Here is a 13902-nt window from a genome sequence, read left to right as displayed (position 1 = left end):
ATAGGACATGTGTCATTTTTTTCCTTTCCCAATTCTGGCGAGACAAACGGATGCAGTTGCAAAAGGCTTTGTGGGCGAGGCGAAACCGAATAAGTGTGATTTATAAAGTGCCTGGAGTTTACCGTAAATATGAGAAAAAATTTAATGTACTCTTGTTCCTTTTAGTGGCGTGAAACAACGCATACTCCTTTAAGTCTCAACAGTTGCCAGTTGGTGGAAACATCGCTATATAACACATATTTTCGATTCAATACCGTTAGGTGTTGCCTCGTGGAACGCATAACTAATCCCATTCACTATTATGACTTGAAGGCAAACATCGATGTATAAACAAATGTTAAACTTGAAATTTATTTGCCGCCTTGTTTTGTGTTTTATCACCAGAACAGTACTTTTGAACAATTTGTAAAATTTTTTTTGGTAAATTCTTTTCTCTCTTCCTGCTCAAAGTCGATTTACTGCAATTGGAAACTTGTTAACAGCTGTTAACTCACTTTCAGGGTCACCGATCAAGTATTTAGGTAGAAGTAAATGATTGTTAATTAAGAAGAAAAAAAAAAAAAGAAAACGAATTTCAAATAATCAAAAATTTTCAAACTTTAAATTATTGAATGCACGCAACGAAATTGAAAAAAACCGAAAAATTAATATATAGTTTTCATTACGTAATTGTTTATTTGACTAAGTGTGTATATGCAACTCGTTGAGTTCATACAAATGGAGAAGAAGAAGTTTCACTTCCGTTTTCTATATTTTTTATGTTTTGTGTAATAATGTAAAAAATTGGTTAGATTTCATTGCTTTTGCATTGAACGTAACGTTGGATTTTGTGTGCGAGTGCGAGTGCGGGTGCGGGTGCGGGTGCGTGTGTTTGTATAATAAGTGCAGTTGTAATAATGATATGATTTCGTGTTTAATTTTAGATATTAACTGATTTGGTCCAAGGTGAATTTATGCAACTTGGATCAAGGGAAACTGAAAACGAACGTTTCGCCCACTATTTAACAAAGACATACCGGAAGACTGCTTCACTGGTGGCCAACACTTTGAAAGCGGTATGTAATAATGCAGACTAACATATAATCAACGATTTAACTAAACGTGTGGCCGGCGGCCATATGTGAAAACAATATTTTACTGAAACTTTAAACTGAAAATATTTTTTTTTTTTTTTTTGTTTTTTGTTTGTTTTTCTTTGTAACTACATTGAACAGACGGCTGTAATTGCTGAGGCTGATGAACATCTAACTGAACTGGCTTTTCAATATGGACGTAATATTGGTTTAGCCTTTCAGTTGGTCGATGATATGTTAGACTTTGTGTCATCGACAGAAATGATGGGTAAACCAGCAGCGGCCGACTTAAAATTGGGTCTAGCGACGGCGCCGGTTTTATTTGCCTGCGAAAAGGTAAACGTCTTACAGTTAATGCCTTTTTGTTTTGTTGTCTTTTTTTTTTTCTTGTTTTTGTTTTTTTTTTTTTTTCCTAAAAGCGTTTCTTACTGTATTTATTGCTTGGTGTGTCGACATGGCAGTATGTCTAGGCAAAGTTTCACTTCCTTATAGATCGTTTTACGAATATGTTATTTGATTTGTAAAAGTATCTTTCATATTGTCATACACTTGATGATAGGTTTGCCTGTAGCTTTGCTATTATATTATGCGATATGCGCGCAAATTCCCTTTCGTTCAACTCGCTTTCCAACGCATTGCATTTTGCATTGTTGGCGCGTTTACCAACTGCTTATGTGTTTAAAATATTAAAATCGTTCAACATTATTTAGCGATTAAATCACTTTACCCGCAACTATTTTTATATATATATATATATATGTATATATATATAAATTTATTTTTTCCTCTTTTTTTAAAAAAAAATTTACTTTTTTTTGCTAAATTGGCTTTGTTCATACCTTGTATATGCATTCATATCGATTATGATCAATCAACGCATTACGAACGAATTGGCAACAATTCAAAATATAAAAAAATAAAGCTACAGCTAAATAGCATTTCCAATGTATCGAGTGAAATCTATCCATTGAGTTGCTTTACAGGCAATATTTAATTTCATTGGCTTCACAGCGCTTTTCCCTGGCAATGAACGCATCCTCTCCGTGCAACACCAAACAAAAAAAAATTGGTTTTCATCCTCATAAAATTATACGATTTCTTATAATTCTCCAAAAGTATGCTACACTTTTCATGCCATTCGTAGCACTTGATAGGAAGTGAAACAAGTACGGCTTATCAACTGCAGAATTACTTAACAGATTTAACATTAATTTTGACAAATGCTTATGCACGAGTAACGTTACTTCTTAGAACAATTGTTTTTCTTTGCAAAACCACACAACGTTACAATTGCACTTATATTCAGTTATATGGTACATGAAGTTCGGTTTAAAGCGAATTGAGTTTACAAAGTTGATGTGTATTGACCTTGAGAAAGACTCAGTCTTAATATAAGTTTGGCAACAGTCGTTGCAATAGATCATCACGAGATTGACTACGATACGGTAAAGGTAGCAAGAAAAAGCCTGGCATTAGGGTGACTAGTACGTTACAATTGTAGATGACTCCAGTTGGTTGATTGGAAACACTTTTTCATCTATCATGTAGTTGAAACTAAGAACAGGCGAAAATAAAATAGATACGCGATTATGCCAAAGTCCAGCGATTTGCCTTTAACTGTATGCATAGATGGACAGAAAAAGATGAAGAAGAGAAAATATCGAATAATCGAAAATATATACATTTCATAGGATCAGGGAGATATCTTCGCGATGGAAGTTGTTGTCCTCATATTCTTGATAAGATTTAAATTTTTATTCAAATCTACCGAGTACATGACTCTGGTATTGTGCTTGTATCGAAGAATTCGCAAAAATTGTGTTGAAAGCTTGGAAACGATTGAATATATTCTTAACACAAATATATTAAGCAGACTTGGACATAATTCACGCGATCAGGATTTCTCGCTTATGTACGTTTTTCCTAAATACTTGTCATTTTTTCTTGGATTTTTAAGAAGTTAAACAAAGAAGAAGAGACAAATTTTCAAAATTCTCTGCACGTTTTCAGTTAGTTATGAAATATTGATAAAGAAGATTTCATAAAAAATCTCAGTGGTATTTTTGTACGTCAAGGTATGATTGATTCATTCAGATGCTGTTTAGATCATCGCGAATGGGAAGCGTTAACTACAATGTGTTGAAATTCAATTCAATTCGTAAACAATTAACGAATTCTTTAACGCCCTAATGTTGCTACCCAATCTATCATATCAAACAAAACGCAAGTCATAAAACGCGCCTGCGAATTGCATATCTCGGCAACGGCACTCGTTCGTTTATGAACATTTGCTTGCTTGCAAATACGTCAATAGTTTTTCTAGCTTTGTCGCTGTCACTGAGTTGGCGTTAGTGTCAGTCAAATTTATTCGCAGTTAACTAATATGAATTCATTTAAAACAATTTTCTGGCTGCTCGTGTACGCAATTCTTGTTTGAATTGTTTAGCTTTTGCATATTTTCAAAGTACGTGAATTACATTTTTTTCTTTCTCATACGTAAGAATTTGCAATAAAGCGAAAGCTAACTTAAATAAAAAAAATAAAAAAAATTGTTTTTCAAAGCATAGGAAATTTGTATGCAAAAGCATTTGAATACCAAGCATTTTATTAAAGCCTTACTTGATAGCTACTAAAAAATGGAAACCGACATAGCTTAAGTCGCGTTTGTTGATACAAAAAACAAAATCGAAAGACTTAAGTCTTAAAGAACTGGCATCTGACTGGCTTTTGGCTTTATTGAATACTCTGCTGCACTTGAGATTTGAATCCACGACTAAGTTTCATAGAAAAGAAAACTCTTCTGATATCCCTCGACAACTGCTTTGTGGTCGTTCCTGTTTACCAGGATGAGCACAAGACCCATAACTAATAATAAACCGACACGGAATTGGAATCATTTTCCCTTTCGTTCAATTGAGTTGTTAGTCGAGATACTTCGTCTACCCGGCCTCTCAAGTGGATACCTAACTTCACTTTATTAAAATTTTATGAACGACTAACACAGCCCCCAACGCGTAGCTACTTGGTGTTGAAATTCAAACATAACCCTCAGAACGCAACAGCAAAATGTATAAATAATAAGCGGCTGATGTTTTTTCGAAACATAATATACGACGTCGTCTCTGTCACGAATAATAACGGAAGGATTTGTGGTAGAAGCTTATTAGAGTGAGAAAAATTTCGAGACAGAAATTGAGATCCAGTTGGAAATTTTATATACCTTTGCTCCTAATCGTCAGAAGTTTGGTTCAGCTGCTTTTTGATCCTAGGCGGATTTGTAGCGGGAGAGAAAAAATTTTGAAACGTAAATCGCTAGAAGGAAGGTTGTTGTCACCGAGAAGCTTTGCTCATCTTTGGTATTTGTTTGTGGGAGATCTTTCAACCTAACTTGACGATAGCGATAGTTTGTTGGCAAGTCGTTTGAAAATCGTTATTTCAGTAAGTAAATAGGTAAATGGACAAAGTCAAAGGTTATGAAGAAATGATGAGAGATGTTTTTTACCTATCCTGGAACAACAACAACTCTTTTAGTATTTTGCGTAGTGATTAAAGATGTTTTCTGTTAACATTTGATGGATTCATGGGAACGCTTTTTCTAAAGTTAGGTTGTATGCTTATTTTGAATTAATTTAACATTTGATTTTGTATTGTTTCTGCTTCTTAAGTATCCGGAGCTGAATCCGATGATAATGCGTCGATTCAGTGAACCTGGCGATGTAGAACGTGCTTTCGAATTGGTGCATAAGTCTAATGGCTTGGAGCAGACGCGTTTTTTGGCCCGCAAGCATGGCATTGAAGCGATACGATTGGCTCAGGAAATAACGGAATCTCCCTACCAAAAGGGTCTACAGGTGGTCGCCGATTTAGTCATTAATCGTATGAAATAATTTTCGAATAAAATCAAATACTCTTCAAAGAGTTACGGAGGCAAATGTAAATTGTATAAAATTTAAAAAAAAAAAAAAAAAAAAAAAAATTTTTTTTTTTTTTTTTTTTAAATAAAAAATGAAATAAGAAAATTTTATTACAATTATTCGTCGTAGGCATAAAAAAACGTAGACAATAAGAGTATTTGTTGGAATTTATATTAAAACCAATTTCGTTTCTAAATAAATTATACAAGAAACGAAATGCGAAAAGAATAAAAAGAACATCAATTCATAAATAGTTATATAACAATTTTACGTAGCTAACTGTATATATACTTAATAAACGTAATAAACAACTGGATATGCATCCAGTGTTCTATTTCCCCAAACATACAAGGCAAAGAAAGTCAATATGTTAGTCAGTAGGGCTGGCTATTCACAGTGTAAGTAGTACATGAGACATGCGATACAGTAAAGAATTCATAAATGCTGCCTGCTCATGTACTCTAATACGAGTGAATATCCCTAATATTATGTATATGATAACATTAATGATTGGAAAAATAATATCTGAAAATTTTTCATAAACATACAGACATAAATTGTTATTCATTTTTTATTGTTGTTATTTCTTGCACACATACATACGATACATTTAAGTATACATGTACATAGAATGAAATGTGTATGAAATTTTGTAATTTATGTAATCTTTCTTAGTCAAAAAAAAAAAAAAAAATAAGAAGAAGAATAGAAAAACAAAAATATATATTTTATTATGAAATAAAACCAGAAGGCAAGGGATAAACTTATTTGCAAAAAAAAAAAAAAGTAATAAGTTTTATATACAAATTTTAAATTAACGACTTTTTTTAAACTCTACACAATTTCTGCGAGACTTTTTTTTTTTTTTTGCGTTGAAATAAAAAGACCACAAGTTTTAGATGAAAAGCAAAGATATGAAATTTTGATTAAGTTCTTATATTTCTCTTACCGGAGGAACGAGTTTTTGTTTTTTTTTAATATTCCTTTGCAATATGTAGAGATATTCAACAAAGCCCTCATTTAGATTTCCGAATTTATTAGTTTGTCTGGTTGACCCATGATCCCATGCTGACTGGGCCCCGTTAAAACTTTCAAAAATTCTTATTTTTTTCAATTCGCCAAAAGCTTTCCTAAAAAAGCATTTGATTCAGCTCACTACTATGCCTAGAGTTAGTAACATTCTTTTCGAAAGTTAGGACCAAGAAGAAATTTGACAGTTTGGAAGCAAGACTAAGCTAAGAAATAATAGTAATTTGTCCAGCAGTGCTATTGTATTATCGGAGGAGTAGGTAAAGCAGTTGTGTGAATATTCCCCAAGAGTCTACATCTGTCTTTCTTAGTAACTAAAACACATCGATATGAAATTCAGCAAAAATATTTAACAGAACCGTTTATATAGTTGGAAGGGTCCACTAAAAAGCTTACAATTTTGAATTGTAAGCAATCTGCCTACGAATTGCGAAATAAGCTTTCATTTTAACATGAAAACAAATTGTTTCCAGGGGTCACTTCTTAACCTCAAAATTTGAAAGGGCTTAAGATTCTAATGCCTACAAAAAGAAATTGATTTTTTTGATAGCAAACGAAGATTTACATAAAAAGCTTTTTACGAAACAATTTCCTTTTTTTATAAAATTCATTCTTTACTTTTTAGCCTCTTACAGTTTCGCTTCTCTCTTTTTCTAAAAGTCGCATTCTGTTGGTTTCAGTTAACGCTTCATTATTATAAGGAATTTTTCCAGTTTAGCTTTTTTGGAAGCAAACACTATATCCTTGAAACCTCTCTCTTATTTGATATGCATACGAAAGGTATAGGTGCTAGAACGGCACCCACAGCGTCTACTGGCTTGAGGCAAATCTAACAAAATTCATTTTATTGCCAAAGATGTTATTATTTTTGATTTATTTTTGCCCTAAAGTATTAAAAACTATACTTTTTTGTCATACAAAGGCTTACGCGTCATGGAGAATGGATTCAAAAGGTGGACCTAGATAGTTTAAATGCGCTAAAGCTCTTTTCTATATCAAACAAGAGACTATGAAAAATTAGAGCTTTTCACATAAGAATTGTTACTTTCCGTAGGAAAGGTTACATGGGAAGGGGTTCAAAAAATTACGCTATACGATTAAATTTTTCATATCAATGTAATTCGTCGTCGAAATTCTATTACTATCGAATCAAGAAATAAGGGCTTTCTTCTTGATTATGAAAGTGGTTCCATCTAAGCTATAATAATGTTCTTCCTTAAGCCAGACGAGAATATCAAATTTCATATACATGAGCACACATCAGACACTCCGCAATTACCGGAGTTGCTTCAAGCTTAATTGTACTGTTTTTTTCAAGAAGTATCGATTTTATCATACGGAATGTGAAATATGTGGTCTTTGACACATCAAAGAGTAAATAAGACTATAATTCTAGCTAGTATAGCGACAATTATGTTAAGCAAATAATTAGTGATTGGTGACTTCAGCATAACGAGTGTGTTATGAATTGAAAGACAGCATGAATTTACATAATCCAATGAGCCTCTACTATCTTTACATAGGCAGCAGCAGCAACATTCAAATCCTATTAAAATTCCTGCAAAAGCCACTATCCTTTGGCAATTTTGACAAAAAAAAAAAAAAAGAAAACAAAAACTAACGGTATGTACTTTTCGCTTAAGGGTAAATACACCTTTTTTTTTTTTTCTCTTCAAATTTTATTTATAATATTTTTAAACAAATGAAAAATATGTTGTATTAAAAAAAAAGAACACCAATAACATGTAATGCCAAAAAAGGAGGAGTTATTGCCTGGCAACAGGCTTTAACCTAAAAACCTATTGACTGACTCCCAAAAGTCACACACACACACACACATGTTATTCACATTAACATTTGTTTACGTTGGAGGATCCTGCTGATGTGTGTGTGTGTGTGTGCTAAATAACGGATTTGTTTGTTCAGAATGTATATGCTATATGCATGAATATATATATATATATATATATATGTACAGATAGGAAAAGGCTTGCCTTATGCTCAACAGCATAGTCGTGGCAGCAGTTTATGTAACTAACGTCATGTTATGCTGCCATTGCTCTCGTGCTCGGTTCTTTTGGTTATTGGCAAACTTTCTCATACGTAAACAAAGTGATGGATATGAAGAAACGAAAATAACAATTTTGCCAATTGTCATGTTTACAAAGCTATCATTCTGTTTATAAAACATTGTAAATATGTTGAGTAAGGATATGAAATGAAAATAACTTTGTCTTAAGCAATATTTGTATTTTCACGTTTTGGGAATATGAAAGGCACAGTGTACCTTATTTCTCCTTTAAACGAAGTCACGCATACATAAATATTAGTAAACAAATTAAGTTTGACTTTAAATCGAATCCACAGGAAGGGTATGGTTAACAATTTGAATTCTTTCTTAAAGTTCTATGGCTGTTGTTTTTAATTGCTTTTTTTCGAAGAGATTTTTTACAAAAAAAAAAAAAAAAAAAAAGAAAAAAAAACATCTTCAACTAAACTTTTACTGAATGTTGGTTTAGTGTTCAAAGTTGAAAGTCTACAATCATTCTAGCAAATTTTAAATGCTTAGTATTCTTTCGCAACTATTTCCTCGAACTGCAGCTAAAAAGCATGCATTTTCGTCTAATTAAATATCCCTAATAGCCTTCAAGGACGTCACACGCAATACACTTCCGCATACACTTTCCCCGGTTTACCTTCGTTAACGGCTTTATTGTTGTAGTATTGCTTGAATTTTTTTTTTGCACGTTCTTTGCTTTTTTTTTGTTTTTTTTTTCCTTTTTTTCTTTTCTTATGCATGTGTAGGTCAGAAACAATACTTTATTGTTATTCCAAAAAATTCCTAGACAACGCAGCCGAAAAAAGCAAAAGAAAATACGAAAAAACTCTACAAGCAATTATGTGTTGGTAAAGCGCGCGCATATTCAAACACATTGTATCGCACACACCGCGCTGTCTACGCTATGTACCAGGCAGGTACCAGGCTACTAGTGGCATAAATGCATACAATGTTTCAACATTTTTTTCGTTATTCATTCTGTTTAAGAATAGTTTTTCTATGAAACTATTGTAGACGGATAATTTTAGTTGAATGCCGCAACTCGAACGTAACACTCATTTCCGCTTAAATTATCCTTGAGCTAACTATCGACAAGTTAAAAGTTTCACAGTTTAGAATATATATATATATATATATTTTTTTTTTGATATTTTTTTTTTCTACGACGCTTTGTTGCTAAGTACGCTTAGAGACATAATGACGACCAGCGATGAAATGGGTACATTTTGTCATGATCACATTGAACATCCGTTGTTGTGGTGCGAAGATAAGAAACGTTTAATAGAACGAAAAAATGCCGAAGAAAGTTTACGTATGTGGCGTAGACGTAAAGCTGAAGAGCTGGCACGTAAAGAACGAGAAAAACAAGAGGTAAGTTGGGGTGTACTTACCGATATATATATATATATATATTTCCTTTTCTTGTTGGCTATTTTAAAGAGCAAAATGCAACGAATTTTTTTGCTTAAATTTTGGAGCATAAAGTATTGATTAGTTTCGGAGAATCAACGTCGCAGAAACGTCGTAAACAGTGAAATGATTCGTTAAGTTTACTTTCTGTTTAAAAATTGACTTCGTTTTAACACTTTCTTGCCGCGGGACTTCAAGAGGAAGAAAATTTGAAAGAAAAAAAAAATTGCACAAGGATTCTGCTCTGTCAAAGTCTTCAATCCCTGAGTCCGATTGACACAAAGTTTTGTACTCGGCGTCCCATTCGGCAATTGTGAGAGACTTGTGATAAGACTTGTGCTCTATACCTAATTCTATAGAGGATCTGTAAAGTTTTACCGTCCTTGTGATTCTGGAGAAACTTCCAGTCCGGTAGTTATGGCGATAGTGACCGTAAGCAATGTATGGGTTTTCTAATGTTGAAGAAATCTTCGGCTCGTGTTCAAGGCAGAGATGATAAGCTTTTTACGCATTATATTAATTTTTGCAGTTTTTGCTTTTTTCCTAAGGACCATTATTGCTTGTTTTCGTTCCATTAGTTCTTTCTTATAGGCCAGGCTTTCTTCATGAAGCTTTTTTATCACAGTTCGCCCAGCAATCACGACAAACGGCCTTATACGCCCGGGTGGTGATTTATTATAATTAAAATTTTTTTGGGATATGAAGAATACGAATAGATGTCACTTCGTTACGTAATTGCGCCAAATGGGGAAAATAGTGCTAGGATTTGAAAGATTATGATTATGATTCTCTCCTTTTGCAGATTGGTCAAGATAATTGTGTATCTCCTGAGTAGTGTCAAAAACTACATTCATGTAAAGTCTGGCTTTAGCATGAAAAATGCAGAAGCGCTGCGCAAGCCCGGGAAACTACTTTTGCTGTTTACCATTAAAAGGCAACAACATGTAGATTGCTGCCTTTCCTCCTCCTCGAGTACGTAGAAACTCTTCAGGAATCCTCACGCTTTTGATCTAGGTTTGATAAACAGAACCACCATTGGCTGCACCTTTGGTTTTTTTTTTTTTTAAATCGTAATCAGTTTAGTCGCAAGTAAGGAAAGAATGATGTGGTGGGAAGGTAGCAAAGCTTGCGCTTCAACTTCAATCTCATCTTTTCTTCGGTTAGAAATGCCAATTAGATGCTGCTCATTGCCTTTTCTCCTAAATGGGGAAAGAATAGAATTAAAGTCTGACGTTATGCCTATAATTGCTTTAATTTTGTTAATCAGAGATATTTTATAAACTTATTGATTTCTTTATCGGTTCGTATGAAATTAAACTATCAAAGTTTGTTCCTTTCGGTTTTTTTTTTTTTTTTTTTTTTTTTGTTTGGAAAAGTTCAATAACCTTTGTTTGTCTCTTCTGCTTTGAGTAGAAAATAATATTTCATGATTTACAACTGTTTGCTTTTAGCAAATTCTTTAGTCAATCTTTTTATACTTTTCGGCACTTATGCCTAAAGGAATGTAGATCAATATGCATAAAGGCACTCCTGTATATATATATATATATAAAATATTCTCCAAATTCACTTATAAATGCCTTCACATCCCGCAAATGGATAGATGTTGTTATGCACGAGAGAGCCTCAGGCTTCCCTCCTGCTTCTACTTCACTTAGTTGCGTGACTATCAGTGCAATTCAAATTTGTTAACATTTGGCAAAGTCAACGCTTTTTTTTTTTGTTTTTTTTTTCTTCTCTTTTTTGCTTAGAGGCGACTGGAAAACTGACAAGCCTATGATTGACTTATGTGCCACTAAAATCGCAGCAAATATATATGAGAAAAACTATCCTACAATTCAAACAAGTTTTGTGCGGATCTTTGTAAATTTATTTCCTATTTTTATGGAAGAAGTAAATAGTTAATCATTAATCAATACCGGGTCAGAGTTATATAATTACTATGAAATAGACTTCAATTGAGATAAATTTTAAATCAATTACTTATATAATTTACTAATTTTAGATTAATTAAAAAAGATTAATTGTATTTGTGTGTTGTTTGTTTATTTACCTAATAATATTCATAGTATTACGATTTGTTTCTTAAACACTGCCCTTGGGGTCGGCCGGGCGGTGGCGCACCTAACGTTGATATTAGACGTAAAGATATCGCCGAATTAGGTCTACATTCCACTGCTCCTGTGGTAAGGTTTAAAGAAAAAAATCTTTTCGATCTTTTTTCTTATCTCATTGATCAACTGAATCCGTATTTAGAATACCGGAAGCCATCGTTATAATTCCATAAATCCGTGCCGTCTTAGTGATTACTTTACTAAACATAAGAAATGTCTCGATCCAGTCACATTGTATCAACCAACACTGCTGTCCCATAATCATCGTCATCACCATCATCATCATCATCATCACTCGATGCCACGGGTTGGAGCACATTCGTATACAGTAGAGCATACGAACGATGATGCAAAAGCGGATAGTACGTTAACTTTATGTGAACGTGATGTCGAAACAACGGCGGATGATAAAAATGCTGAACGTCTTCAAATTACTTTAAAGGATCATCCGTCGATGTCGTTTCGTAATAAAGGTCATCTCGATATTGAAGTGCGTTACAAACCTACCGCAGTTGGCGTAGCAAAAGGTAAACCTGTACTAGAGAAGATTGTGGTAACGGAGAATGACAAATGTCCATTACTGGAAAAAAATGAGGACAAAACGAAATCGGAAAGTAAGCTAAACAAAACGAAAAAGAATTTGGAAAAACTAGAAAAGTCGGTAAGCGGCTTAACGTTCAAAATGAGTGGAAACATATTAATGAATTGCATTCATTGTTGTTAAAATAGGCCGGTAAGGATCCTTGGGGTAAGCCAGGTCCCGGTGGTAAGCCATGGCGTAGCCCTAAGGCGGTTGGGAGCACTTTTATGAAATCTCTAGTAAGTTATTTTTCTTAAACTGAATTCCGAACTCTCTCTACGTAAATATTTCAAGTTAAGCTTCAGTTTATATATCATTTTTGCAAAAAGTGGTTCCATTGAGTGCTTCAGAATGAACTTGGAATTTTTATACTGACACCACTTGTGGTACAGGGCGTTATAAGGTCCTTTTTATTTGACAACTGCGGGCACTGTGAGCCATTTGGAACATCGACATCAATCATACGCACCACAGACCCTACAAAATTCTAGATATTATTAAGCAAAGTAGCCGTAGAATGTGTAGTCAACCAAGCCTTCTTCGTAACACATTTTTTCGTTAATTGTGGGCTACGTCAAGTTAAAAAGAAAAATTCCTACATTCTTTGTATCTTATCAGATTGCCGAACGACATAAATTCACAATTTTAATTTCAATGGTCATGAATAGCTTAAAACTATCTCGCAATATCGTAATAATTTTGAGTTCACATTGAGGCACTCTATGGTTTCAATTGGAAGATCTTTGAGAAGACATTTTGGTGAAAAAAAATTTATATCTCTTAGGGTTGGACTAATAAAGAAATGCTTAAGGAACTTGATCAAGATAATCCGGTAACACCCGCTGAAAAGCCGACATTTCGTAAATCAAGAGCTGCCAAAAAATCAATAAAATGCTGCGATTTATGTACGTGCCCTTGTCCGGCCATTTCGCTTACCAGCCATCCTTTAAAGCCATTGAAAAAATCAAATCCGAACAAAATATCTGAAAATAAATCGAAAATTTGCGCTCGTTTAATGCGTCACAGTCATAACAATAAAGTCAATGATACGACAACAGATCAAAGCGCTAAAATGATGACAACAAATGCTAGTTGTGTTGGTAATAATGGTGTAGAATTGGTGCCGCTATTAGCTCGAAGGCGTGCTTACAATCGGCCAATTAGTTTATCTAGTACGGATATCACGAAACGTACAACATCGAATGATAGGTACGCATCTAAATTGAATACAAATTTAAACAATAGTAGCAACGACAATAGCAACAATAATAATAATAACAGCAATGGCACCACATGTTGCTTGAAAAAATTCACTTTACATATACGCTAAGCAATAACAACAAACAATATTTGAACAAACAAACAAACAAACAAACAAACAAACGAACAAACAAACGAACAAAAGATCGAAAAGCAAATTGTTCTTGTTACCAAAAGCTCATAAACGACACGAGTTAACGATTTGTTTATAGTCATTTGTTTTTTTTTTCGGTTTATTTTTGTTTTGTTTATTTTTTTTTCTTACCCTGAAAGACTCTTTTTTTTTTTTTTTTAATTAAATCTACTGCACGCATATGCATACATGCATGCTTGCAATCATCGAAAATTTCTCTAGAGAGTCAAAAATAAACGTTCGTTTCTGTTTTTTTTTTTTTTTTTTTTCTTTTCGATTAGTTTTATCCTTTTCAACTTAGGCTTCCGGGCGAATCTCATGACATATTCA

At 33.5% G+C, this 13902-nt stretch overlaps 2 protein-coding genes across 3 annotated transcripts in view; both read left to right on the top strand.

The window, feature by feature from the left end:
- Positions 1–5059, top strand: part of LOC119634380 (decaprenyl-diphosphate synthase subunit 1) — a 37899-nt gene extending 32840 nt beyond the window's left edge. For both annotated transcript variants that reach the window (XM_038028481.1, XM_038028482.1), the window contains 3 exons: positions 924–1055; positions 1215–1409; positions 4739–5059. In XM_038028481.1, the coding sequence (XP_037884409.1) occupies positions 924–1055; positions 1215–1409; positions 4739–4960 (549 nt within the window). In that variant the 3' untranslated portion in view covers positions 4961–5059. The remainder of the gene's footprint in view (positions 1–923; positions 1056–1214; positions 1410–4738) is intronic.
- Positions 5060–9233: 4174 nt separating this feature from the next.
- On the top strand, positions 9234–13509 carry LOC119635106. The gene is made up of 5 exons (XM_038029686.1): positions 9234–9446; positions 11555–11671; positions 11742–12260; positions 12329–12418; positions 12964–13509. Exons 1-5 carry the CDS (start codon positions 9273–9275, stop codon positions 13507–13509), a joined length of 1446 nt encoding a protein of 481 aa, XP_037885614.1. The 5' UTR covers positions 9234–9272.
- Positions 13510–13902: the final 393 nt, after the last annotated feature.

The sequence above is a fragment of the Glossina fuscipes genome, unplaced genomic scaffold, assembly GCF_014805625.2.
Source record: "Glossina fuscipes isolate IAEA_lab_2018 unplaced genomic scaffold, Yale_Gfus_2 3, whole genome shotgun sequence".
Taxonomy (NCBI): domain Eukaryota; kingdom Metazoa; phylum Arthropoda; class Insecta; order Diptera; family Glossinidae; genus Glossina; species Glossina fuscipes.
The sequence above is the reverse complement of the archived record's forward strand: the minus strand, read 5'-3'. Positions and strand labels throughout refer to the sequence as shown.

What these genes read in the sequence shown, in the direction of transcription:
- LOC119635106 (XM_038029686.1), top strand. Translation starts at nt 9,273, where the DNA reads ATGACGACCAGCGATGAAATGGGTACATTTTGTCATGATCACATTGAA. An exon ending in TACATTCCACTGCTCCTGTG is followed by an intron (nt 11,672 to 11,741) that starts GTAAGGTTTAAA and finishes ATCCGTATTTAG; the next exon opens with AATACCGGAAGCCATCGTTA. An exon ending in GCACTTTTATGAAATCTCTA is followed by an intron (nt 12,419 to 12,963) that starts GTAAGTTATTTT and finishes TATATCTCTTAG; the next exon opens with GGTTGGACTAATAAAGAAAT.